Genomic DNA, 25,402 nt, shown 5'->3' with positions numbered 1-25,402 from the left:
GATCCCAAAAATACAAGAAATAAAAAATGTAATAACGCATAATGCACGAGAACACAATTGAGACGGTGACTCAGGCTAGCATTTTGTGCAATCAAGCTAAATTAACTAACATGTTCTTTATCATTGATATCCTGAATTTATACTGTATACTTCTAAAAAGCTGCTTTGTGACAATGTCCATTGATAAATCGAATGGAATAGAATTGAATGTAATATTCATAATAAACAGGGAGCATTTTATCATTTTATACACTGCCATTTCTTTTGTTGTAACTGTTGATTAGTTTTATATAAAATCACTGTTCTTTTCACAAACATTTCTCAAAGCTTCTCTTTGTCCTTGTGAACTCACATGAAGATGTATTTTCGAGCGAGAATACAAATCACGTCACAAATCAGGTTGTCTGGCAAATGGTACATAGTCCAGTTAAGTAGATCAAGTCCATAGTTACCTAGTTACCAATTAACTAGTCTTCTAATTCGTAAATGCACATATTATTAGGATTATGTCAGGCCGCTGTCAGGCGTAACTGGGTTTCCAAAGAAAAAAAATAACTAAAAAAATGATGGCAATACCCACAAAGATGTAAAAGTGAAAGCCAGGTAAACTGACCCAGATCTTTCTCTGGGGCACCTTCTTATAGGCCAAGCCCCGCCCCTTTTAGACCATCATTAACACCGGAGGTAAGTAAACAGGTAAGTATGTACATTTACACAACACAACACAATTATATATATAGACATATATCAACGAAACTCTGTCACAACAAGTTTCCAAAGGTAAAGGATTTTTATGAACACCAGTTTTCTTGTGATACAGGTTTGTGGCTGCTCACTTGTATATATGCACAAATTCCTTTGATCGCAATAAATTTTGCAAGTCTGGTATTTTAGCCTTGAGACTTGCAGCAGGACTTATTTTCTCATTACATCTTTACATGGTGTTAGAAAAATATATTTTTAACCACAAACAAAAGTCTCATAGTTCTTATTCACTTTAGACAAAAGTGAATCAGGGGTCCTGAGTGGAACAACATAAAAGTGTTCACACTATTACAGGGGATTGATTGCGTATCCTGATCCATCCATCTGTGGCCAGGAGCCACACGAGCAAAATTGGCCTTGCTCTCTGGGTTGGATGGACCCTTCTCTCCTGTATCCCCAATCATGGGTGATATAAGCTCTGTCTTTGTGGAAAAGGGCAAATTCGAAGAAGATGTGGTCGACTGGTTTGGAAGAAACATGCCTGAGCCTTCACACTCCTCGGTTGGTAACTGTAATAGAGCTGGAAGTGAGAAGATACCAAATTGGGATGAAAAACGGGGGACAACAACCTTGTTTTGCCCTACATTTCCTGAACTCAGAAACTAATCAAGGTTTGGCCTGGTTAGTACTCGGATAAACAAGTAGACGACTGCATGGGAATACCAAGCGTGTATGTTTAGCTCCGTTTGTCTTCCAGGGCTTCCTGATCTTTCCTTTTTTTCTACTTCAGCTTGAAACTTTCTATGTTTTAAGGTGACTCACCTTCTACTGCTTTGGTTGGTCCCACATGGATACCCTAAATATTGCACTTCCCATAAAAAATATGTATAGCCATGTTTCATTTAATAAACTCACTGTAGATTTGTAGATAAAATCTGCTGTTAGAAGCATAAAGACTGACTGCCTGTGCTCGTTATACTGTAGGACTCCCAGTCTGCTAATACTGAACTGTACCTTTCAGTACACTACTGTTTATCTGTATACTGGAAGGGTTTTATAATCCTTCTATCTGGCATCAGACACAAAAAGAAGAAGTCTGGTTCCTTGTAATATTTCTTTCTCATGTCATCTCATCCCTGAGAGAATTTTCTTCCCGTTGTCTTTTCTGGTGTGGTCGTTAGGGATCTAAATCTACATCCGAATTTCTGTAGATCTTCAGTGACAATGTCTACGGCTGACTAGATGTTTTGCTTTAGACGGTTCATTTATCAGTTTGTCAGAAGGTGAGCCATATTTCTTTGTTACTCGAGGAAATAAAGCTGGATCCATTTTAGTTCCATGTTGAATGATCATTTCCCATGTTTTTAATTCAATGATGACGGGTGTGACGTTACGGTAAGAAAAAAATTGCAGTCAGCAAAACGAATTATGTTCCTGTTTTCAGGGTGTAACTGAGCACTTCATCCTCTCTTTCCTGATTTCTCATTTTAGTGCTGTAGATTTAACCTTTAGTTTTCTCACTGAGTTTTTGCACCATCTACGCTCATACTGTACGTATGGCTTTTTTTTTTTTAATATTGGGTCAATATGGCTTATTAAATTTTCAGTTAAGACCAGAAACATAAGGCTAGGACACCAGTCGCTATCCCTTGAAAGTGATTTGCTTGCTGTAAGTTATTATAACAGGCCATAACCGAAACGCACATTAAGGCCTTGATGGCATTTGCTGAGAAATAATATTTCCTCGCTCTGTGTTTTATGCATAAGCTGAGTGTTTTGATGGCTCCTCTGGGTTAATTAGCAGCAGACACAAGACTTCAATTTTAATCATCAAAGGCGTTTAATTAAAGCTCGACATGCCAGAGGTGAAGTCCGCACCATCTACAAATCTGCTGCTTATACTACAGTTATACTGCCTATGCAAAGGATCTTACCAGCAATCTTTCCATTCAAGTGATTAAATTCCTTTTGATTGTTGAAGCAATACGATGGATTTTGTTCGGTCTTTGTTCGATCTGTTTTTTTTTTTTTTAAAAAAAAACACCCTTGTTGTTATGTCGCCAGGCAGGTGGATGTTCTCTGAATGAATATTGAAATATTAAAGCTTTTTAGTTATGTAGTCACTTTCTCAAGAGTCAAGGTCACTTTACAACTCAAACATCAATTGAAGCAATTTGTCTTTAGCTTTATTTATATATATCTTTACAAAGAGATGATAAAAGAGCATCCTGGTCAGCTGTCTCACCATGTGGAATAAGAGCTCTGTGAGGTTTCTTCCCTGAAGCAGTCAGTATCAAAGCCAGATATCAGTCATATGTTTATTATGGAGTTCATTTTTGCTGCCAATATTGCTGTTATAATTATTGCTGCAGGGGGGCACGGTGGCTTAGTGGTTAGCACGTTCGCCTCACACCTCCAGGGTTGGGGATTCGATTCCCGCCTCCGCCTTGTGTGTGTGGAGTTTGCATGTTCTCCCCGTGCCTCGGGGGTTTCCTCCGTGTACTCCGGTTTCCTCCCCGGTCCAAAGACATGTATGGTAGGTTGACTGGCACCTCTGGAAAATTGTCCGTAGTGTGTGATTGCGTGAGTGAATGAGAGTGTGTGTGTGTGCGTGCCCTGTGATGGGTTGCCACTCCATCCAGGGTGTATCCTGCCTTGATGCCCAATCACACCCGAGGTAGTTCGGATAAGCGGTAGAAAATGAATGAATGAATTATTGCTGCTGCAGGAACCAATAGCTTACACTTTACTTTATTCTGCTTACTGCTTATTCATTTCCTGTGTATTTATTGTCTTATCTATTTGATTTCCTAAGTGTTGAAGGTTTTGTGTGTTTGTTGTCATGTGTATTTATTATGCTGTGTATTACTTTGTGTATTTATTGTTCTGTATATTTATTATGCTGTGTATTTATTATCCTGTGTATCTAGTGTTCTGTTCTGTGTATTTATTGATTAGATCTATTATTAGTATTAGTAAATACTAATACTAATACTAATATTAGTATTTATTAGATCTCAGTTTATGATTTTATCTTCTGATTAGTGAATTATTCAAACTCTACATTTAATATACACCTGCTTTAGGATATTCCATTTATTCTTCCATTAATATTCTCATTCTTAATAAGTCCTTTACATGTTTTTGAACGAATCAGTTCACTAACCCCAGACTTGAACTTCCTGCTCTCTGAACCTGCAGTTACTCCCTGCAGTATAATGGATGCCACTATTTTTTTAATCAAGACCCAATCTTTGTAATTATTCACCCATCGTTGGCCTCCTCCTGTTTAGAATTCCACCTGTGCACTCCCAAAATCTCTCTGCCATGCTCAGATGAGAGCACCATGTATTACAAGACTCCACTTAACGCAATAGGCCATCCTCCCCCTCAGCAGGGGCACATGAGCAGTCCCCGAATAACCCAAATCATAGTGCATAAAAACAAGGAAATGGCTAATGCTCCTTTGCTCGGATACTCTAGGGGAGCCACTTATTCCTGACATGCCCCGTGCTCCGGGCTGCCATCCGTATCAGCGCCTCATGGCCCCTACAGCCTTTCTAACAGTGCCAATTGGAGCAGGTTCACTCTAGACCTTCTGGCAATACATATGGCACAGTGAAGCAAATCTGAGCGTTACAAGTGCTCTGAGATCTCTCCGAGTCATATTTGGCAGAATCTGGAACGGATTTTAATGGAATAATAAAAATTATGAATCAGGAAATGCACAAAACAATGACTGATGTTATAAACTGAAACAAATGACTTGGCAAGACAAGAGTCCATTTGGCACACATCTTTAGCCAACAGCAAATTAAAAGTGTTGAAGAATCCAATCCAAAAACAGAGCTGAACAGCATCCAATGTTGGTCTTAAAGGAAAACTCCATTTTGTAACACGTTAAATATGTTTCGAATGATAAATGTGCAATGGGTCGAGTGATTCCACCGCTAAAGGTTGCTGGTGCTGTATTTTGATCATTCCTGTGAGAAGCTAGCGGATGTCTGTCACGTTAAATCTTTAAAAAAGAAAACAAGTATAATCTCAAACAGAAGAGATAACAGACGTGTTTTGTTGTTAGCGCTTAAAAACAAAAGAGCAAGTGCTTCTTTTATCACTCACCATTTTTCAGCAGTGTTCTACATCATGTTAATGAGAACTCCAACATGGACGTAGAGAAGAGATCAAACACTGCAATCCCAGATTCAAGATTCAACACAGATACAGTATAAGACAGTTTCTCCAAGTTAAGGCAGAAAATCGTCTCGTCTTCAAAGTTTATCTTTGTTTTTATAGCATTTGTCAGGTTCCCTTATAAAGAGTGACAATTTTTATCCAATTTTATACAACTGAGCAATTGAAGGTTAAGGGCCTTGCTCAGGGGCCCAGCAGTGGCAGCTTGGTGTACCTGGGATTTTAGCTCACAACCTTCTGATCTGCCCAACGCCTTAACCACTAAGCTACCACATCTACAACTTCAAGCCCATACTGGGATTGAACCCTCAACCGTTATCAGCACCAGGTCATAGGTTTGATCTCCATATGGGCCAGAACTTACAGATGTGGTAGCTTAGTGGTTAAGAACCTGGGCCCGTATTCATAAAGATTGTAAGTCTGATCTCAGAGAGCTCCTAATTTAGCTTAAAAATTTCTAACTAGGAATCTTATGTTAAGAGTGATTTAGGACCAAACTCTGAGCAACTCTGTGCAGGGAAAATACAACAACTTTTATCTTAGAGGGGATGCGAGGCTAAACCCGTTACTACAGTAGGTATGACACATTCTTTTGACATCTGTAATTGGTTGTCCAATAAATTAAAAAAATAGGAGCGCTTTTAAAATATGGTCTATAGTCTAAGATTTGTCTCTGTATTAAGATATTTAAGACTATATCATGTAGGGATTACGTTCTTGACCGATCATATTAGAGATGTTCTAACATCTGTATGTTATAAAGGTAATAAATGTAATGTAAATGTAAATGTAAACATCTCTAACACTGAGCAAAAATGTCATAGAGACAAATATAGCGTTCAGCGTCAGTTCAGGCAGGCCACATAGTCAAGTCATTCATTCATTCATTCATCTTCTACCGCTTATCTGAACTACCTTGGGTCACGGGTAGCCTGTGCCTATCTCAGGCGTCATCGGGCATCAAGGCAGGATACACCCTGGACGGAGTGCCAACCCATCACAGGGCAAGCTCGGCTATCAGCTGATGTCAATTTTCTAACCCCGCCCATCAGCTGATCTGATTCCTAAGCGTGCTATTGGTCCCTTTCAAACAGGGCGCCCTATTTAAATGTTCCCTGACTAGCTTTCATGGAGTTCATGAAAAGGATGGGGAATTCAGAACAGAGCCATACCGCCAAATGTAAATTTTATAAGCTTGCAAATAAAAAATTTAAATATATGTCAAAGAATTGTCTTTATTTTGACTCAAGTGGTCCTGACTGAAATTATATAATTTCTGCCTCTATGGCATTTCTGTGCTGTGTCGAAGATGTTATCTCTAATATGATTGGTCACAAAAATAATCCCTATGCGATCTAATCTGTATCACCTTATTAACTAACTATCATTATTGAATATTCTATACAATCCATTTCTTCTCCCTCTTCACCCTTTGGACATTTTCTCCTCTGCTGTACTCTTAAGCCTCTTAAAAGTCCTCCTCACTACTCCGAACACTTTTTGACCTTAAAAGCTATTTTAAGGCATAAGATGCTTTATAAATAACTTTTATCTTTGCTAGGATCTTCTCTCTAATTTTAAGGGGTAACACCCACATTTCTAAAGGATTTTCTTAGAATTTTGCCACTAAGAGAAACTCTTTGCACTAAAGACTCTATAAATCTGGACCCTGATCTGTTTGAGTATCTCTGACTTTAAATGAAGCGAAGGCTAAATCTCATTACACCACAAGTAGTCGAATGGCATTGTGGGTAACGTAAAAAGCTTGAAAAGTAATGAAAGAGAAAAAAAAATGCACAAAACTAATCTCGTTACCATTGAAGATCACTATTCTGCTAATTATTATGATTAATACACATTCAAAGAGGATCTTTTCTTCTTTTTCACATTTACCACAGAGGTCTGAAGATTCCAATAACCTGATTATCGAGATGTTTTCCAACTATAAAACTAAAAGACTGACTTCTAATCTTTTTCAGATTAAAGTTATTATGCATCATATCGGTTCATTTCGAAGTCGTATTTGCCAGTTATCTATTCCACCAGCTAACTATGTTAACTATTCATAATTGCTTTTTTAAAACTCCATTAAATCTAAATGCCTATTCTATTTTCTCATAAAGGGATTTCATCTCTAATGTCTCAGTCACACAGTTTCTGTCTTGATGTGTGTGGAACTCTAATCTGCTTGAATTTACTGGTGCTCGAGGATAATAAAGTATCCCTGAACGTGTAATTGTAAACCATTAAAAATGAATCAAGGTTAAATAATAGATAGCTTAATATGTTTTTAATACCCAAGAATCAAGAAAATTAACCTCTCTACGTCTTTAGACTTGTAAATATACCTAGTATAAGCTGAAGGAGAATGAAGGAATGAATCAATGAAGCAACACATGTGTGTCATAAAGTAATAATAAGGAAAAATGGACTCCGTTAGCTGACGTATATTTTAAGGTCACATTTTTAGCCTTGTCTCTAGATTTCTGCAGAACCTCTGGCAATTAGCTGTAACCTGCTAGAATACTGCTAAGCCATGATGTTATCATTTTCCATCCTAAATGTCTGTCCAATAATTTGTGCTAACAATAAAAACTAACTTTCATCAACATTGTATTTTTTCTGCATGTCACTGGATGACTTGAGAAAGTCATTATAATATAATAATTAATTATAATAATTATAATAATTAGCCCCGCCTCCACCTTGTGTGTGTGGAGTTTGCATGTTCTCCCCGTGCCTTGGGGGTTTCCTCCGGGTACTCCGGTTTCCTCCCCCGGTCCAAAGACATGCATGGTAGGTTGATTGGCATCTCTGGAAAATTGTCCCTAGTGTGTGATTGCGTGAGTGAATGAGAGTGTGTGTGTGCCCTGCGATGGGTTGGCACTCCGTCCAGGGTGTATCCTGCCTTGATGCCCAATGACGCCTGAGATAGTCACAGGCTCCCCGTGACCCGAGGTAGTTCGGATAAGCGGTAGAAGATGAATGAATGAATGAATAATAATTAGCTAGCTACACATTGCCTTATGAAGATTGTTAGCTAGCTTGTGAAGGTTTACAAGTCTTTGTTTCAACTCTTCATTCATTCATTCATTCATTCATTCATTCATTCATTCTTCTTATAACCCAAAAAGCTGTAGGAAAATGAATGAATGAATGAATGAATGAATGAAGCTTGAGGAGACAAGACAAAACAGGCTACTGTTCATAACACACTGTTTAGATAGCCAATGAAATGTTCTCTTTCTGTAGTTTCAGGTAAAATCTACATCATTTTGCAGACACTGTTATCCAGAGTGACTTAGATTTTTATTTCAATTCATACAACTGAGCAATTGAGGGTTAAGGGCCTTGCTAAGGGGCCCAGCAGTGGCACCTTGGTGGACCTGGGGTTCAACCTCTTGACCTTCCGGTCAGTACACCTTAAACTCTAGGCTACCACATCCTCATATTTGAGATATTGTGCTTTCAAATTATACTTGCACTGATAGGGTCCCTAGTGGTCCAGTGACAGCATCCCACACTCTCAAAACCACAGCCATAGGTTTAACCCAGCTCAGTCACAGAGGGATTAACTCCTAGTGTCATTCACAAGCCCAGATAAAATGGGAGGCTTGCATCAGGAAAGCATCCGGCATAAAACCTGTGGCAAAAAATAAATCAAATATATGGATCAGATGACCCGCTGTGGGTAACGGTGTTTGCACAGGGAGCAGCCGAAGGATGACAACAACAACAACGAAAGCACTGATAACAAAAAAGTCTCACATGAAGCGCGCTTCATGACGACTTAGCCTAACTCTAACCCTTCATTTCAGGGACGATTGGTTTAACCCTGACAATAAGGAGGCTGTTTGTTTTTACTGTAGCTTTATACATTGTACCAAATCACTTTTATTTAACTTGCTTTTTCAACTGTTAAAATAAATTTTAGTAAAAAAAAAAGAATATTTTTTTAATAAAAAAACAAGAATAAAAAAAACTTTAAACATGGAATATCACAAAAATATGATGTTAGAATTCCATGAAATAAACTCCCTTGATAGAAAGTGTGAGTTTGCATCAGATCATATGACATGATCATTTTACATACAGCACATTCGAGAAGATTCCTATTACCGATTCGGTGAGGTTTTAATACAGCGATTTGTTGACTTTCACCAGCCTCACTTACTCATTTCACAGTGAGGGGTCCCACTCTGGTTTAATTACATCTCAGCATGACAAGAACAGACAATAACCTCTAATTATTCTCTGAACGCTACAGAAAATTAAGAAAAGCTCAAAGACCGCAGGGAGAATATGATGCCTGTAACTGACAAATAATTTGTCATATCCATTTTACCCAATTTATAGTCCAGTGCATACAGTACATACTGTTGTATAAGTCTCAGTTGTTGTTTTTTCTATATTCGTATCGGTCTAAATATATAATTATACATTCAGTACATTACATAATTTTAAAAGGAATTGTTTGAATACATTATAAAATTAGCCATATGCACCTCCGTCTAATATTAGACAAATCAAGACATTCTGACTCTTGTTGAAATCTGATTGGTCAGTGGTGGCTATGTTTTTTAATCAATCACCCAATTACAGATTAGCACGTAGATGCATCATGCAAAATTTTTAGCTCGTTCGTACTTAAAGCCGAGTAAAGAAAGAGTTATCTTTGTCTCTCTTTGTCTTTGTTGTCAGAATCGCATTCTGTATGTCTTTCGGGTTTCATATGAATCCATGCAAACAATCATTTATCAGGTATAAATGTTGAGTAAATAATAAGCTTCCGCCTCATAAAGATTGATTGACAGGTGTTGGTAAAGTTTAGGAGTTGGGAGGTTTACAGCTTAATAGAAAATTTCTCAATATTTATATAACAAAAATACTGACTGGAATCTGACATGGGTGTACAAGCTTGTTGCTCACTCAAGTGCATTGTGGGTAATCCACTTGGTCACATGACCACAAGTTCGACACTCTGTGTCTGTGCGTTATATCAGTATTCTGCTCTCATGGATATCTTTATAGACTAATGCATGTAAGCCCTCTAACACTATCTAGAAAAGGTTTTGCAATTAATATTTGTTGCTGTTATGATTGATTATGACATTCATGTGTCCATTATAGTCAAATAAACTCTTTTCAACAGAGGACAAACAAATAGAATTTGTGCCGGTTTTGTTGTGTTCGTGGTCAGCATTGAAAGTCTTTGTCACATCTCAGTCCAAAGTGGTGGCCAGTATGAAGCTTATATGAAAGCAGACTCTCAGGGCTTTAAGAATTTGGAGTTTTTCATGAGTATTTCTGTTTTTACCAATATATTCATAGAAAAGCTCCAGAAAAACAACAACAACAAAAAAAACAACAACCTTGCTGCTCTCTGAGATGCCTCAAGTTCTTGTTTATAAGCATCTAAAATTTAAAGGCATCATCTTACATTTATGGCATTTGGCACTGACACTGTTATCCAGAGCATCTTACATGAGCAAAAGTTGAGGGACTTGCTCAGAGGCCCAGCAGTGGTAGCTTGGTGTATCTCACAACCACATCACCTTCATCCCCCAGCTTCGACCACTAAACTTACTGTAGGTTATCCAACAATCATCCGATTAAAAACACGCTGTTTAAAAATCACATTGAAAGCCAGTCATTTTATATCACTCTCACTCACTCATCTTCTACCACTACCTCGGGTCACGGGGAGCCTCTGCCTATATCAGGCGTCATCGGGCATCAAGGCAGGATACACCCTGGACGGAGTGCCAACCCATCGCAGGGCACACACACACACTCTTATTCACTCACGCAATCACACACTACGGACAATTTTCCAGAGATACCAATCAGGGGGAGGAAACCGGAGTACCCGGAGGAAACCCCCGAGGCACGGGGAGAACATGCAAACTCCACACACACAAGGCGGAGGCGGGAATCGAACCCCAACGAACGTGTGAGGCGAACGTGCTAACCACTAAGCCACCTTGCCTCCCCCTCATTTTATATCAGACTTGTAAAAATAAAATCATTCATAATAAGTCGATTTCCATTCCACTGGCAGATTAAAATAGTTTTATTGGTAAAAAGAATAAATCAGAGCAATCATTAAACAGAACACATCACAGTTTCATTAGTTTGTTTTCCTACAGTAGCTGTTACGATTGCCATGTACAGAAGTAGAACATTACTTGCTATTCGATTTCGTCCATATGACACACGTCTAAAAAGAAAACGACGACAACGATGTATGTTCTAGTATTTGGGACATTTCCCAAAATGGCTGCCTTTATAATGAGAACATGAAGTGAGAAGTTGACATGAAGTCTACCGTCTAAGAACGAGCTTTAACCTGGGATTCCTTCCTGACTTGCTAAAGAGTGTGATATTGAAATACAGACACACTGTGAACGTCTTGACATCACGACTCACTCCAAAGGGCAGTACGGAGTTTAATTGGCCAGCGCTCTAGCCTTTTTTCTCGTAGAGAGCTTATTGGCCACCTTCGCCAGGCTGGATTAGAAAACGGACACTCATTTTCACACCAATACTCAAGGCTTGACATCTTCCAATGCTTGAGCACACACACTGATTGAAACTGAAGTTGCGCTGAACACACAGAGATAAAACTGAATTAGCTAAGCCATAATCTTACATTTGGCAGCTGCTGAGACTGCAAAGGCGGCACAGGCTGAGAGAAAAATCTCCTTTTAAACGGAGGAGTCTGGCATGACCAAGAGGGAAGAAAAAAAACACCGAATGACAGAGGAAGGGGACAGAACGAGAGAAAAGGCAGAAGACTTTGTACAGAAAACTCCATCTGAAGTTCTAAAGGGTGAATTAATTAAGAGGAAATGTATTCCTCTCGCTCGAGGCCTAGTGCTCTGTCCCGCTTGATAGCGAGATAGTTAGCATATTAATCTATTTCATATCTACTCGGTGATCAAGGCGCAGAAATCCAGGCTATGGACTGGACAAAACCTGCTCCGAACTTTCACTGAAGAAGTTTCAAGTTTTGAAGATAAGTATCAGATGAGCCGTCTGTCCACTGAGACAAAATTCTCAATTCAAAGATGTTTATGGTGGGAAATTAAAGGTATGGTCATTGATTTTATTTCAGAATGCTCGTGTAAAAAAATACCTTCTCCTTACTGTATATTTAATAAGATATCTGCTCAGATACTCTGGGCTCTAAGAGACTCTGCATTAAGGCTTTGCTGACATCCAACCAACAGGATTTGTTCACCTGTCAATCATGATATCTGTCAATCAGAGGTTTTGAGGAAGTCCTCAGCATGTGTTTGGGGGACAGTGGAATATCAACGAGAGGTTTACAACAGCTACCATCTGCTAATTTATGCCAAAATGATTGACTATGGGGAGGCACGGTGGCTTAGTGGTTAGCACGTTCGCCTCACACCTCCAGGGTCAGGGTTCGATTCCCGCCTCCACCTTGTGTGTGTGGAGTTTGCATGTTCTCCCCGTGCCTCGGGGGTTTCCTCCGGGTACTCCGGTTTCCTCCCCCGGTCCAAAGACATGCATGGTAGGTTGATTGGCATCTCAGGAAAAATTGTCCGTAGTGTGTGATTGTGTGAGTGAATGAGAGTGTGTGTGTGTGTGCCCTGCGATGGGTTGGCACTCCGTCCAGGGTGTATCCTGCCTTGATGCCCGATGACGCCACAGGCTCCCCGTGACCCGAGGTAGTTCAGATAAGCGGTAGAAGATGAATGAATGAATGAATGATTGACTATGAGTAAAATCACAAATCGTCCCTGGTTAGATTATGTAAGAGTATTTAAAATGAAGTTAGAAAACATACAGTAGTGTATACGGTATCCAAAAAAACGTTTAATTATTTCCACTCGATTTTAACCCACTACAATTTCACAGTCTGCTTTCTTTGGTTTCTAGGAGCTTGAAGCCTTTGCCGAGGCACAACGTTAATTAAAAACAATAAATGAGTAACGAGCAATGTGGTTGTCTGCTTCCTGTTTTGCCCTCTAGGCACTACAATATCACTTCATTAACGTTTTGCTAAATTGGTGCTTTATTTTAAAGGTCTCTGACCCACAGACATATGCCTCCTGGTGTTATCCCAGGTGTGAATAAGTGTGTGAATGGGTGTGTGATGCCCAGAGGCGAGCTGTGGCAACTTATCCACGGCACGCTGATCCGACTCGACCCTGATCACGATAAAGTGCTAACTAAAGATAAATCGACGAATGAACTATTGTCCTATATTAACTTGGTGATAAGTTTCAGTATCATGCGCACTTCCTGAATAATGAACCAACTATAGGGTAAAATTTCTTTCCAACAGTTAAACATTTAATTTCATTTCATCTTACAGGACTAAATGATTTATAAGATATAAGCTTTTATATTAATAAGCCGCCAGGACTCTGTATCTTTTATCATTTTTAAGTATCCTATCCACGAATGCTAATTTCCCTCATTGATATTCACTGGCGTTCATCATGTTCTGGACTCTTATGTCTTTTCAACATGGTGATGGAAAAATGGAGGATATTATAAGACCCAGCCTTTGATTTAATGGATATATTTAATGCTGGTTTGATGAAATAGGCTATCATGGTTTCACTATCACCATATCACTCTGTAATTATAATTAGATTATAATATCATTACATGATTAGGTAGCATTATGCATTTTTTTGGCGAATGACATCTGCTAATTTCTCATTTCTCTCTTTTCATCCCTAGATCCTCACATTTAGGTTGTTTTGAATAGTATAACCTTTAAAAAAAGCTTGGTCTGTCTTTATGATAAAATATGTAAATTAAAGGAATGAAGGGAACAAATCTCAAGCAGGGACCAAAAGCTGTGTTAGAGGGAACATTTTGTCCGCATTTGTTCTTTGCTAAGCAGAAAAAAAAGTTCAAGAGAAAGCATTAAGTCTCATTAAGTTTTTTTTTTTGTATTTATTTATTTATTTATTTTATTTTACGCTATGCTGCTGCAATTAAAAATTCAATCAAATTCAACTGTGACCGCAGTCGTTGTTGACCTTTTAAAATGCAGCTTTACCACTGCGATAAACCACAGTATGAGACCTGCCAATAAGCATCTCCGTTTGTGCAAACACAGAGGAAAATTTGTGTTTGTTTTATTTCATATACATTTACTATAACGTACTGCCACTCCAACCTCCCAGTACGCATCACACATTCATTCATTCATTTTCTACCGCTTATCCGAACTACCTCGGGTAACGGGGAGCCTGTGCCTATCTCAGGCGTCATCGGGCATCAAGGCAGGATAACCCTGGATGGAGTGCCAACCCATCGCAGGGCCGCATTACACATAAAACTGGCAAATATAGCTTACAACTATGTAATCTGTCCTCTGATGGATGATGTGGATTTCACACGTCTGGTTTTTAAATGGAAGAATACTGATGGAAGAAATCTGAGTAATTACTCACTCACTCACTCATTTTCTACCGCTTATCCGAACTACCTCGGGTCACGGGGAGCCTCTGCCTATATCAGGCGTCTTTGGGCATCAAGGCAGGATACACCCTGGACGGAGTGCCAACCCATCACAGGGCACACACACACTCTCATTCACTCACGCAATCACACACTAGGGACAATTTTCCAGAGATGCCAATCAACCTACCATGCATGTCTTTGGACCGGGGGAGGAAACCGGAGTACCCGGAGGAAACCCCCGAGGCACGGGGAGAACATGCAAACTCCACACACACAAGGTGGAGGCGGGAATCGAACCCCCAACCCTGGAGGTGTGAGGCAAATGTGGTAACCACTAAGCCACTGTGTTGGTTGTGAGGTTTTATTTGTGAAAAATACTGGTTCAAAGTTCCAAATCAGACCAGTTGCCAGCATCAAAAGTAAATTTACTTCTCAGGTGTTCAATGTACTGTAAGAAGTGTAGATCTGTAAGATTGCAGAAATGTAAGATTGCAGATAAGTTATTAGTGGGTCACTAGCAGAACACACCATTCAAATTTCATGCTGATAGCTCAGGGTTATTTGATCATAGCTTTGTCTCGTATGTTTGACCAAACTTTGCTTATGAAAACAGAATCTCTTCTTGTATAAACCTTACAGGTTTTATATGAATCCAAGGAAGCAGTCATTAGTTACAACTGTTTGAATAAATAAGGACCATTGCCAAGTGACACCCATAATGTTTACAAATGTCAATCTCTGAGTTTCACACTCTACTGTATAGTTTAACACTAATCCCCAAAAGCCTAGGGCTAGTTCACAAAAGTTACTTCTTGAGGTTTGAGGGCAAAAAACAGTTTGGGACGACCAAAGAAATTAGTGGGAAAAATAATTTTAGCATATTTCTCTGATCGACCCATCTCACTTAACATGCTAGCAGAAGGTGCTCCAGTTGAACAAGATTCATGTGTCCTGACTTACAGATTACTGATACAGTTGAAGAAGAAGAAGAAGAAGAAGAAGAAGAAGAAGAAGAAGAAGAAGAATTCATTTCAGTTTATTCTATTCAATTTATTTGTGTAAATAATGTAAATAAATAAATTACAATGTCTCAAAGCAGCTTTACAGAAGAATAGAAACAGAATAAATATTGGAAGTAGACGTAGAAGGAGGAGGAGGAGAAGAAGAAGAAGAAGAAGAAGGAGGAGGAGGAGGAGGAGGAGAAGGAGGAGGAGGAGGAGGAGAAGAAGAAGAAGAAGAAGAAGAAGAAGAAGAAGAAGAAGAAGAAGAATGTTAATGAGAAGGAGGAGGAAAGAAAGAAAGAAAGAAAGAAAGAAAGAAAGAAAGAAAGAAAGAAAACACCAGTAAAAACCCATAATAATACAATTTATTTCCCCAATATTCAACAGACTAAACCATTTTTTGTTCTTTCCCGATTCAGGGGAAATGAAGGGAAGTTAGGGGTGAATTTGCTCAGGCTTGGATTCTAATGATATAAATATTCGAATGAAATAACTCAGTATGTGTCAGTGGCATGCTGAGGAATGGAAGAGTAAAAGAAGTTGTTCTCCTTTTTTTTAACCTCCCTCTGACTCACGAGATCGTTTTTCAGAGTAGGAGGAGCCTGTAAGCCTCCTTATAGGGGTTTGAGATGGTCTTGAACGGGAGCTCGAGCTGCGCGGTCCCACGCCTCACTTTATCACACGCTCGGTGTCTCGGACGCGCGTCACTTCGGAACGCGCTCTCCAGCCTCCATCTATCCAACCATGGCGCGCGTGGAGAAATCAACAATTTGATGCTTTCAGGACTGAGAGAGAGAAAGAGAGAGACACAGAGACACAGAGACACAGAGAGAGAGAGAGAGAGAGAGAGAGAAAGAGAGAGAGAGAGAGAGAGAGAGAGAGAGAGGTGCTGCTGCGCGCGTAATCATTTTTATCTTTAACCTTTTACAACCTTCTACAATTCTTTTATTACTATTTATTCTTCCACTCAGGAGATTTTCCCACCTGACATCATTTCTCTGTGGGCCATCAGGACGGATTACAGCTTGATCTTTATACATACAGACAAATCTTCGCACCTCTACGACCGGCTCTAACAACATCACCACCACGACCGGAGCGTTTAACGGAAAGCGTCACATTTTAGCGCCTACAACCTTCGCCTCGTCCTTACAGAACTTCAACAGGCAAGTAACACCAAAAAAACCTTTTATTCCTTTTATTATTAGTAGTAATATTATTATTCCTTCTAACCTGCCATTCTGCGCAGCTGTCTGGGGCTCAATTCTAATTCTTTCCCCCTTTTTTGTGGAAGATATAGTGCACTACATAGGGTGTAGGACGCTGTTTATTCCTCCCCCGTGTAGTGCACTTGGACAGGGAGCACGCAGTGGTTTGAGATCCAACCTCTCCTCTATTTATTTAGCGTTCTTTATGGGTAGATAATTCGGATACACTGCGGTAAAAACAAATAAGATATATATACTGCAGCAAATTGACATAAATATCAGGAGTCTTGGTGTTTTCACTGTATACCCACCTGATCCACACAGCCTGTACATACAGCAGCTATAACGCGTTAATAAACCTCTCCACAGGTGCTTGGAGTCACATCATTGAAGGGTCTGTGAAGAAAGCTGGCAAAACCTTATCCACTTTCAATAAAGGGGGAAAAAACAATATATTTATAATAATAATATATTATTATATTATATACACACATCATATATATATATATATATAATAGAAATAATATTATATATATATTATATTATATATCTTTTTTGTTGTTGTTTCAGGTGTCTTTATTAAAATGGTGCAGCTTTGTTCTTTAATAGGTTTATATCCTGAGAGCAAGCAAATTTCTATTTTGTAAATATGCATCCACTTAAATGAGGGTTTATGGTAAGTCGTATTTTAAGTAGGCTAGGCTAGTGTAATTAATCTTCACGGCTACGTCCCTAGTGTTGAATTAATTCTGTGTTAAATGAATACCTGCAGTGTAAAAAAAAAAATGTTTGTATATTCATTTATAATTCCTGAGTCCTTGGTATAATATGAACCGACTCTAAATTCATAGAGTATTTATGGCTGGAAGATGGATATCCATTCTACATTGAAGCTTTTTCAGAGTCATGTGCAATTACACACTTATCATGTGTGTTTAATCAAATAAAATGCGACAGATGTTAGTTTACGCTTCTGTATGTTATTTAACCACTGATTTATTTACTGATATTTTGTTTCCCCTCAGCTGCCCCTTTGCCGATGGGCTCCGAATCAGACTGCATTGTCTAAATGAAGTTCCTCCGCCATGCAATGTTCCTGGAAGGCTGTGATTCTGCTCGGCCTGGCGTCAATCGCGATCCAGTACACGGCGATCAGGACGTTCACATCCGAGCCTTTTCAGATCTGTCCTGTACCGAGCTTTGTTAACTGCAGCCTGGGTCAGGAAGTGGAGACTTTCGAGCGCTTTTGTGACGACTTCCCTTATTTCCAGTACAATGCCTCCAGAGCGAAGACTCACATTCTGATTCTGGCCACAACACGCAGCGGCTCGTCTTTCGCCGGCCAGCTCTTCAACCAGCACATGGATGTGTTCTATTTATTCGAGCCACTCTATCACGTCCAGCATGCCCTGCTTCCTCACCTCACTCACAGCAGGTATGCTATAGATCGCAGGGTGATGCTCGGAGCGAGCCGCGACCTTTTGCGCAGCTTATACCACTGCGACCTGTATTTCTTGGAGAGCTACATCAAACCTCTGCCTGCAAATCACAGCACAGATAAGCTTTTCCGGCGAGGTGCGAGTCGTGCACTTTGCACTCCGCCTGCCTGTGATGCTTTCAACCTCAATGAGGTGACTATAGAAGAGGGGGAGTGTGTGAGAAAGTGCACTCTCCTCAACCTGACCCTGGCAGCCGAGTCCTGCCGAGAAAGGAGGCACGTGGCGATCAAGACGGTGCGAATCCCAGAAGTTGGCGATCTCCGAGCTCTAGTGGAGGATCCACGGCTCAATCTGAAGGTTGTCCATCTGGTTAGGGACCCACGGGGCATCTTGGCATCAAGGATCGAGACTTTTAGAGATACCTATCGCCTCTGGAGGATCTGGAGAGCCACAGGGCGCAAACCGTACAATCTCGACCTGAGCCAGATCACCACGGTGTGTGACGACATCTTTCATTCCATCAACACAGGATCTGAGCGTCCAGCATGGCTTCGCGGCCGCTACATGTTGGTGCGCTATGAAGATTTAGCGCGCCAGCCTCTTCAAAAGACCCGTGAGATCTACAACTTCCTTGGATTGACCATAGATAAAGGGGTGGAGGAGTGGATTCGAAATAACACCAGAGGAAGCAACGACAGTATGGCGAAGCATAAATACGGTACTCTGAGGGACTCGGCTGCCAACGCTGAGAGCTGGAGGCTCAAGCTCTCACACGACATAGTCGAATACACACAGACGGTGTGTCAGCAGGTTTTAGAGGAGCTCGGCTACAGAGCTGTGAACTCGCCGGAGGAGCTCAAGAACTTGTCCCTTTCGCTGATTGAGGACAAGACCTTTGCCCCTTTTTTGTAGCGAGCGCTCACACCTACAACTATTTTTCTACCCTTCAACTGTTGCCTTAAATTCGACACGTTTTGCACTATGAACTTGAGGAAACCGCTCACAGTCACACAGTCTGAACAGCACAAAAGCAAACAAACAAACAAACAAACAAACCAAAAGATTCCCTTCAGCCTGGAGTCAACTTGAGGATAAAAATGCCAGACGCATTCATTATGTTTTAGTCTCTATGAAGTCCCTGTATCCAAACCATTGCTTTGATAAAGGTGAATGTTTATGGATGAAGAACACAAAAACACATCCCTGTGCTAAACAGAGGTCTGAAATGGTAACACCATGCAATAAACCTGTGAATGTCGCAGTCTCATTTTCTCAGCATTTCCTTAATTACTACTATCTCAAAATAAAACACCAAAGCGCTACCGTATATTGTATAGTTTTCACACAAACCGAGGTCATATTATTTTTTTCTCTTCCAATATGCATTGCTCTTTTATTCTGCGTTAATGCACTGTAGGCGTTTTATGAAAAATCATATTTTTTCTTCATTTCTTGTGACTTGTATCAGGAGGATTAGAGAATCCACGCTGCATATTTACACAGTGCTGCTGATGTAAACAGTTGAGTATCAGTAGAGATCTCTAACAGACACAACGCAAACACCAAATCACACATTAGAAGTCTAGCAATTATTTGTGCAAATAAAAACCAACCCTTTTTATATAGGCTACATTGAATAAATCTAGATTTTTAATTCGGTTACAAATGACCATCAGAAATGACACAAAATCAACAAATTTATTATACTCATTATATTTCTTATTAACTAAAAATAGTGATAATCTACAAGTAAGGCTAAGCTATAACCTTATAAATAATAATAATAATAATAATAATAATAATAATAATAATAATAATAATAATAATGATAACGATGATGATAATAATAATAATAATGATAATGATATTGATAATGATGATGATGATGATGATGATGATGATAATAATAATAATAATAATAATAATAATAATAATAATAGGATATAAAGTGTTAGTGGACATTTCAGGAATAAAAAGCTCCAAGACATCAATAAATAGACAGATTGTTATCATTGTACATGTTTAATGCATTAATGAACCTTACATTTGACCAAATATTACCAAAATAAATAAATCTGTGCTGATTAGAGTGGAATTAATGTCCAAAATACATCCTAACATGAATGAACCCCGTCTGTATTTCAAGTTTCTTTCCCTGTAAAATGTGTGAGGAAATTATATATATATATATATATATATATATATATAAAAAAATAAAAACGCGACAGACACATCTGTAAAATACAGAATTGCTTTTAATCGTAGAATACAGCATCAATTTAGCAAAAATAGTTCTATAATAGACAAAAGAATCGACTTTTCTACAGTTCAGTTTCGAGTAACAGAGCCTCGGACACAAACAGGTCACTCATTACAATCATGGGGACGGATAAAGAGGCGACACGAACAGGAAGGAGCATGCAACACGGCATGACCGGCTAGGAACTGTGCAGAGGAAAATAAGAATAGAAAAAGCACACATGAAGCAGAGAAATAAAAGAAAGCAAAAAAAAAAACTGCAGTAGATTGGGAGAAAATACAGGAAAATGGATTGCTGTTGAATTTGTAGCTTTAAAACTCACCGTTCTACATCCTGTAACTACATCTCACACCACATGCTCTACCTGATTTCTCTTACACTTCTATAGGATACTTAATTAAGCCCAAAATGAAACAGCTAAGATTCCCAAAACAAATTTCTCTCCAGAATTAAACATGGTTCAGAGTTACAGCGATACAGCGTCAGTGTGGTGTCTTGTAAACGTGCCAGGACAGAATTAGCTGATAAAACCTGACACAATATTCATCACGTGACGACGTTGAGCGGTTCATGGGATGTAGAATGAGGTCGTTTCCTGTTAGAAGTAATTGCAGACGAACTCAGGGGCAATTTAATGAATTACAAATCGATGGTCTAGAAAGTCGTAGATCTGCATGTTGACCCGTAACGGAGATTTCGGCTACTATGGTTCATTGCTCTCATGCTTACTTTTTGACACTTTAATCCATCAAACCCGAGACAAGGACAGGTGAGGGTTAAGGGCCTTGTGTTAGAACCCAGCAGTGGTTGTTTGCTGAGGCTGTTGATTGGTTAACAGCTCATAACTTTTTTACATTAGGAGTCTAGCAATTATTTGTGCAAATAACTGGCAAACTTTTAAAAAACAGGCTACACCGAATACATCTAGAGTTTTACTTCGGTTATGAATCACATCCATCAGAAATGAACAAAAATAATCCCCCAAACTATAACGGTAACGAGATTTGACGGATCGACTATCGACAGGTAAGACCTCGCTCTTTGCGGGAGGTTGAGGAGCCGAGACTAAAAAGCGTCAGTTGCATTAATGCAGGATATGGAATATAAAAGAGTGCTTGAATCTTTCTCCTCTCCTCATAACGTCTCTGGGGGAGGAAACCAAAAGGCAGAAAGTCGTTGGGTAGCATTTTGGTTATGAGCTGTGGAGCTCCCTTGTCATACATAAAGATGTTATTTGAGTCTGAAAAGCATCCCTGGGTTTTTATTGTGCGTGTGTGTTTAAATTCATGGTGACGTTGCACTTTCCTAGCGTTAGAAATAAATAGCGCTGCGCTTTGGCTTGTGTTCTTCATATTCTGGAATTTCCAAGCATCAGCCTGAGCTAATTATCATCCCTGATAAAAGTAGTTCCTATCAGCAGGCTGATTGTGTGAACGGTAGTGAAATGTTTGAAGATTTTAAACCAACGCGTCACGGGAATAAGCGTCAGGGGTGTGATTCCTGATCGCAAACGTAAAACTGTGAGAATGTAAATTTAGTTGTAATTATAAAGAAAGGATTGTATGTAGGACACACTTGCAGATTTACTCATCACTGGGTCCTATAATACGAACGCCTTTACGTACAAGTACATTTAACAGGAAAATATCACGGGACTTTTTTTTTTAGCTAGCTAGCCGTCAGCCGTGCTAGTCAGCTAGCTAAGTCTATGCAGGTAGAGGTGACATGATCGCAACAATCAAAACGAAGGATTAGACAATTACAGTAATATGGAAATGAACTCTGGAAATCTGTTGAACGGGACTGACTTTTTCGTATCCATCCACGACTGATGAAAAGCCTAGAAACGACATTCTGTGACTCGTATTCGTTCGTCGCAAATCCGAAAGTAAAATATCCCAATTTTTCACAATTATACAGCATTTGTCTCCTGCAGTTCAGCGGGGAATTAGGAAACGTAAACGTTAGTGTCCCGATATTCCTTCATTCTGTCAAAGACATGAAGATACGAGACAGTAAATGTGTTGTGTCTGAAATGGATACCGATTTTTTTGTTGTTGTTGTTGTTTAAGAAAATGATCAGCGACTTTATAGGATTAGTGGGTGGTTTGTAGGATTGGGATCTGAATGTTTTTGTTTGGGTTTTGGTTTCCTGACCCAGAAGAGTCATGAAGAGTCAGTTTTAGATTTGAGAGAGAGAGAGGTTTGGAGAGAGAGAGAGAGAGAGAGAGAGAGAGAGAGAGAGAGAGAGAGAGAGAGAGAGAGAGAGAGAGAGAGAGATCCAGTAACTGAGAGAGCAACAGACAGAGAAATGGAGAGAAAGACACACACACAGAGAGAGGGAGAGAGAGAGAGAGAGCGAGAGAGAGGGTTAGAGAGAGAGAGATCCAGTAATACTCATCTTCAGATTCACACTGTTTGGTCCTAATATACACCATAAACACCATAAATTCACATTTGATCTTCTTTCTAAGGATTGGATTTAGAATTCCTAAGGGATGTGTGATTTTATGTCTCCTCAAAGTCGTGTCCCTCAGCACTAATATCACAAAGCAAAAGTAAAGAAACCAAATAAACATTTTCCTTTTAGACAAATAAAGAGTAGGAGAGCCCAATCATCAGACACAGACCAGCAGTAAACGCAGAAGTTGCCCTTTTTGCCCATTTTTTTTTTATTTTTGTAGTGCTAACAGTGTTTGTAACGTCAGGCGCAAGAGGGCAACTTCGGTAAAAACAGAAAAACAGATCAGGATCAGCGTCTTGTACTGTTTGGTAATGCTTACACCCCACCAAGTGACCACACACCTGCTCAGACAGTAACGGAAATGTCGAAGTAAACGTGCAGCAAGCCGTCCAGCCATGCTAATCGGATTTGTCTTTCTTCTTCGTCGTGACTTTACCGGCCACGGCTGACCCGACCGCGCCGACTCCACCGGTTACCACGGAGACGCTGCCCTTCACCAATCCCACCCCCGCTGCTGGGACGCTGGTCACGGCCGCTTTGGTCAGCTCGAAGCTTTTGCTACCCATCCAGGCCACTCCTCCAAGAGTGGCACCCACCGCTCCTTTGGTCAGGTTAAACAGGCCTCCTGTCATTCTCCAGACCACGCCCCCTTCACTCTTTGGATGGTCTTTGTCCAAATCTGGGCAGAAGAGAAGAAGAAAGTATTGATTAATCAATGGATTACTGATAGAGCACGTTTCATTGATTTAAATCGCAGCTGTCCAAACATGCTGCTGTAGGATTGGTATCAGTTCTGGAACTCTCTCTCATTCATCTTCTACCGCTTATCTGAACTACCTCGGGTCACGGGGAGCCTGTGCCTATCTCAGGCGTCATCGGGCATCAAGGCAGGATACACCCTGGACGGAGTGCCAACCCATCGCAGGGCACACACACACACTCTCATTCACTCACACAATCACACACTACAGACAATTTTCCAGAGATGCCAATCAACCTACCATGCATTGGACCGGGGGAGGAAACCGGAGTACCCGGAGGAAACCCCCGAGGCACGGGGAGAACATGCAAACTCCACACACACAAGGCGGAGGCGGGAATCGAACCCCCAACCCTGGAGGTGTGAGGCGAACGTGCTAACCACTAAGCCACCGTGCCCCCCTTCAACAAATTTTAACAACATTAAATTCAAAATAAAACTGTAGCAGCAATCTCTGGAAAATTGTCCCTAGTGTGTGAGTGTGTGAGTGCGTGAGTGAATGAGAGTGTGTGTGTGCCCTGCAATGGGTTGGCACTCCGTCCAGGGTGTATCCTGCCTTGATGCCCGATGACGCCTGAGATAGGCACAGGCTCCCCGTGACCCGAGATAGTTCGGATAAGCGGTAGAAGATGAATGAATGAATGAATGACTGTAGCAGCAGTTTGGCTAGTAAAGTGTCAGTGAATATGGTCTGTTGGTGCGTTCAGGTCATCTCAGAAAGGTCCTATTCACGAGTCGGAAGCGTTTCGTTTAAACACCGCCACAAAGCCGTAATTACGAGCGGGAAGCTTTTTCTTTGAGCTTCAGGTCTAGGAGTTGGTGGCATGTCAGTCAGAAAACGTTGGAAGTTAATGGAAAATCCATTAAATTGGAACCTCAGACGCGAATGTCAGTTATGAGCTAATTTTTTCGAAACCTTGCTGTATTTATTATAGTTAATTAATAGAAGCTACGTCTCAGTCTGGTTTAATTACACCTTCCCAACTCATTAACACAACTTCCCAGGAGGATCTGAACACACATTTGACATGATACAAGAAGTTCCAGAAGATTTTTTTACACTCCGTCATTAAAACATTGCCTTGTTTGGCTAAACCAGTGACACAGATTTAGTTTCTTTATTAATTTCATAATAATTATCATAAAAAAAACTATTGCTTTTTTCCACTTAAATCTAATTTCCGCCCAGCAAAAAGCTAACTTGATTCCTGACTCTCACTCCATTTCCAAGTTGGAAACCCTGCAATAATTTCTCACAACGTCTAATCTCAGTGTCTACCAATAGACCAATAGTCATATTCTGAGCCATATCCATATTCTGTGGAGGTGAATAAAAAACAGAGCTTTCTTTCTGCCCAACAGAAGTTAATTAGCCAGGTGACGCTAGAGCTCGCCCGTCAATGTGACATAGAAATTTGCTTGCTGCCAAACGTAAAGGTCTGTATGACTTTGCAGCCTGCTCCCAGCTTTATAATTTCAGTATCGGCTGGTAATGAGGGAGGGAATGAAATGAAATTACCAGCCAAAAGTTTCCAGCTTGATATTTGGACTGGAGAAGAGGAGATTAAATCCTTAGCTGAAGGACAGAACAGAAATGTCACCGTCTGCATAAAAAATGCCTGCAACAGTATTGTGATGGCTCTTTTTTTTTTTTTCTCCAGACACCAAAGTCTCACAAAACAGGAGATAATTACACAGGACATTAAGCTGTTGAGCATCTTGCATTTATAATAAAATGTCAATAAATGGCAGTAATTACTTTAACATTTCAGGCATTATTTAATATTGTTTTGTAAAATATATTCGGGGCTGTTTGTTAAGCTCTGGTGAAAAAACGAGTTAATTCCGTGTGTAATCAGGCATGAGAGAAACCACCATTCACACGCAGAGTAGCATTTAGAGACAAAAAAAGGAAGTA

The 25,402-nt window shown here is 40.0% G+C and overlaps 2 protein-coding genes across 2 annotated transcripts in view; one reads left to right on the top strand and one right to left on the bottom strand.

Moving 5' to 3' along the window:
• Nucleotides 1–15,995: 15,995 nt before the first annotated feature.
• On the top strand, nt 15,996–19,261 carry chst1 (carbohydrate (keratan sulfate Gal-6) sulfotransferase 1). The gene is made up of 2 exons (XM_060885930.1): nt 15,996–16,519; nt 17,587–19,261. Exon 2 carries the CDS (start codon nt 17,647–17,649, stop codon nt 18,910–18,912), a length of 1,266 nt encoding a protein of 421 aa, XP_060741913.1. The 5' UTR covers nt 15,996–16,519; nt 17,587–17,646; the 3' UTR covers nt 18,913–19,261.
• A 976-nt stretch (nt 19,262–20,237) lies between these two features.
• Nucleotides 20,238–25,402, bottom strand: part of zgc:101566 (Transmembrane protein 263-B-like) — a 51,762-nt gene continuing 46,597 nt past the window's right edge. The window contains exon 3 of the mRNA XM_060885174.1: nt 20,238–23,403. Coding sequence (XP_060741157.1) covers nt 23,123–23,403 — 281 coding nt within the window. The 3' untranslated portion in view covers nt 20,238–23,122. The remainder of the gene's footprint in view (nt 23,404–25,402) is intronic.

This window comes from Tachysurus vachellii, chromosome 13 (genome assembly GCF_030014155.1).
Source record: "Tachysurus vachellii isolate PV-2020 chromosome 13, HZAU_Pvac_v1, whole genome shotgun sequence".
Lineage (NCBI taxonomy): Eukaryota > Metazoa > Chordata > Actinopteri > Siluriformes > Bagridae > Tachysurus > Tachysurus vachellii.
Note: the sequence above shows the minus strand (reverse complement) of the source record. Positions and strands in the feature narration are given on the sequence as shown.

Bases quoted from the DNA above. Each gene is read 5' to 3' on its own strand.
- chst1 (XM_060885930.1), top strand. From the start codon at position 17,647: ATGCAATGTTCCTGGAAGGCTGTGATTCTGCTCGGCCTGGCGTCAATC.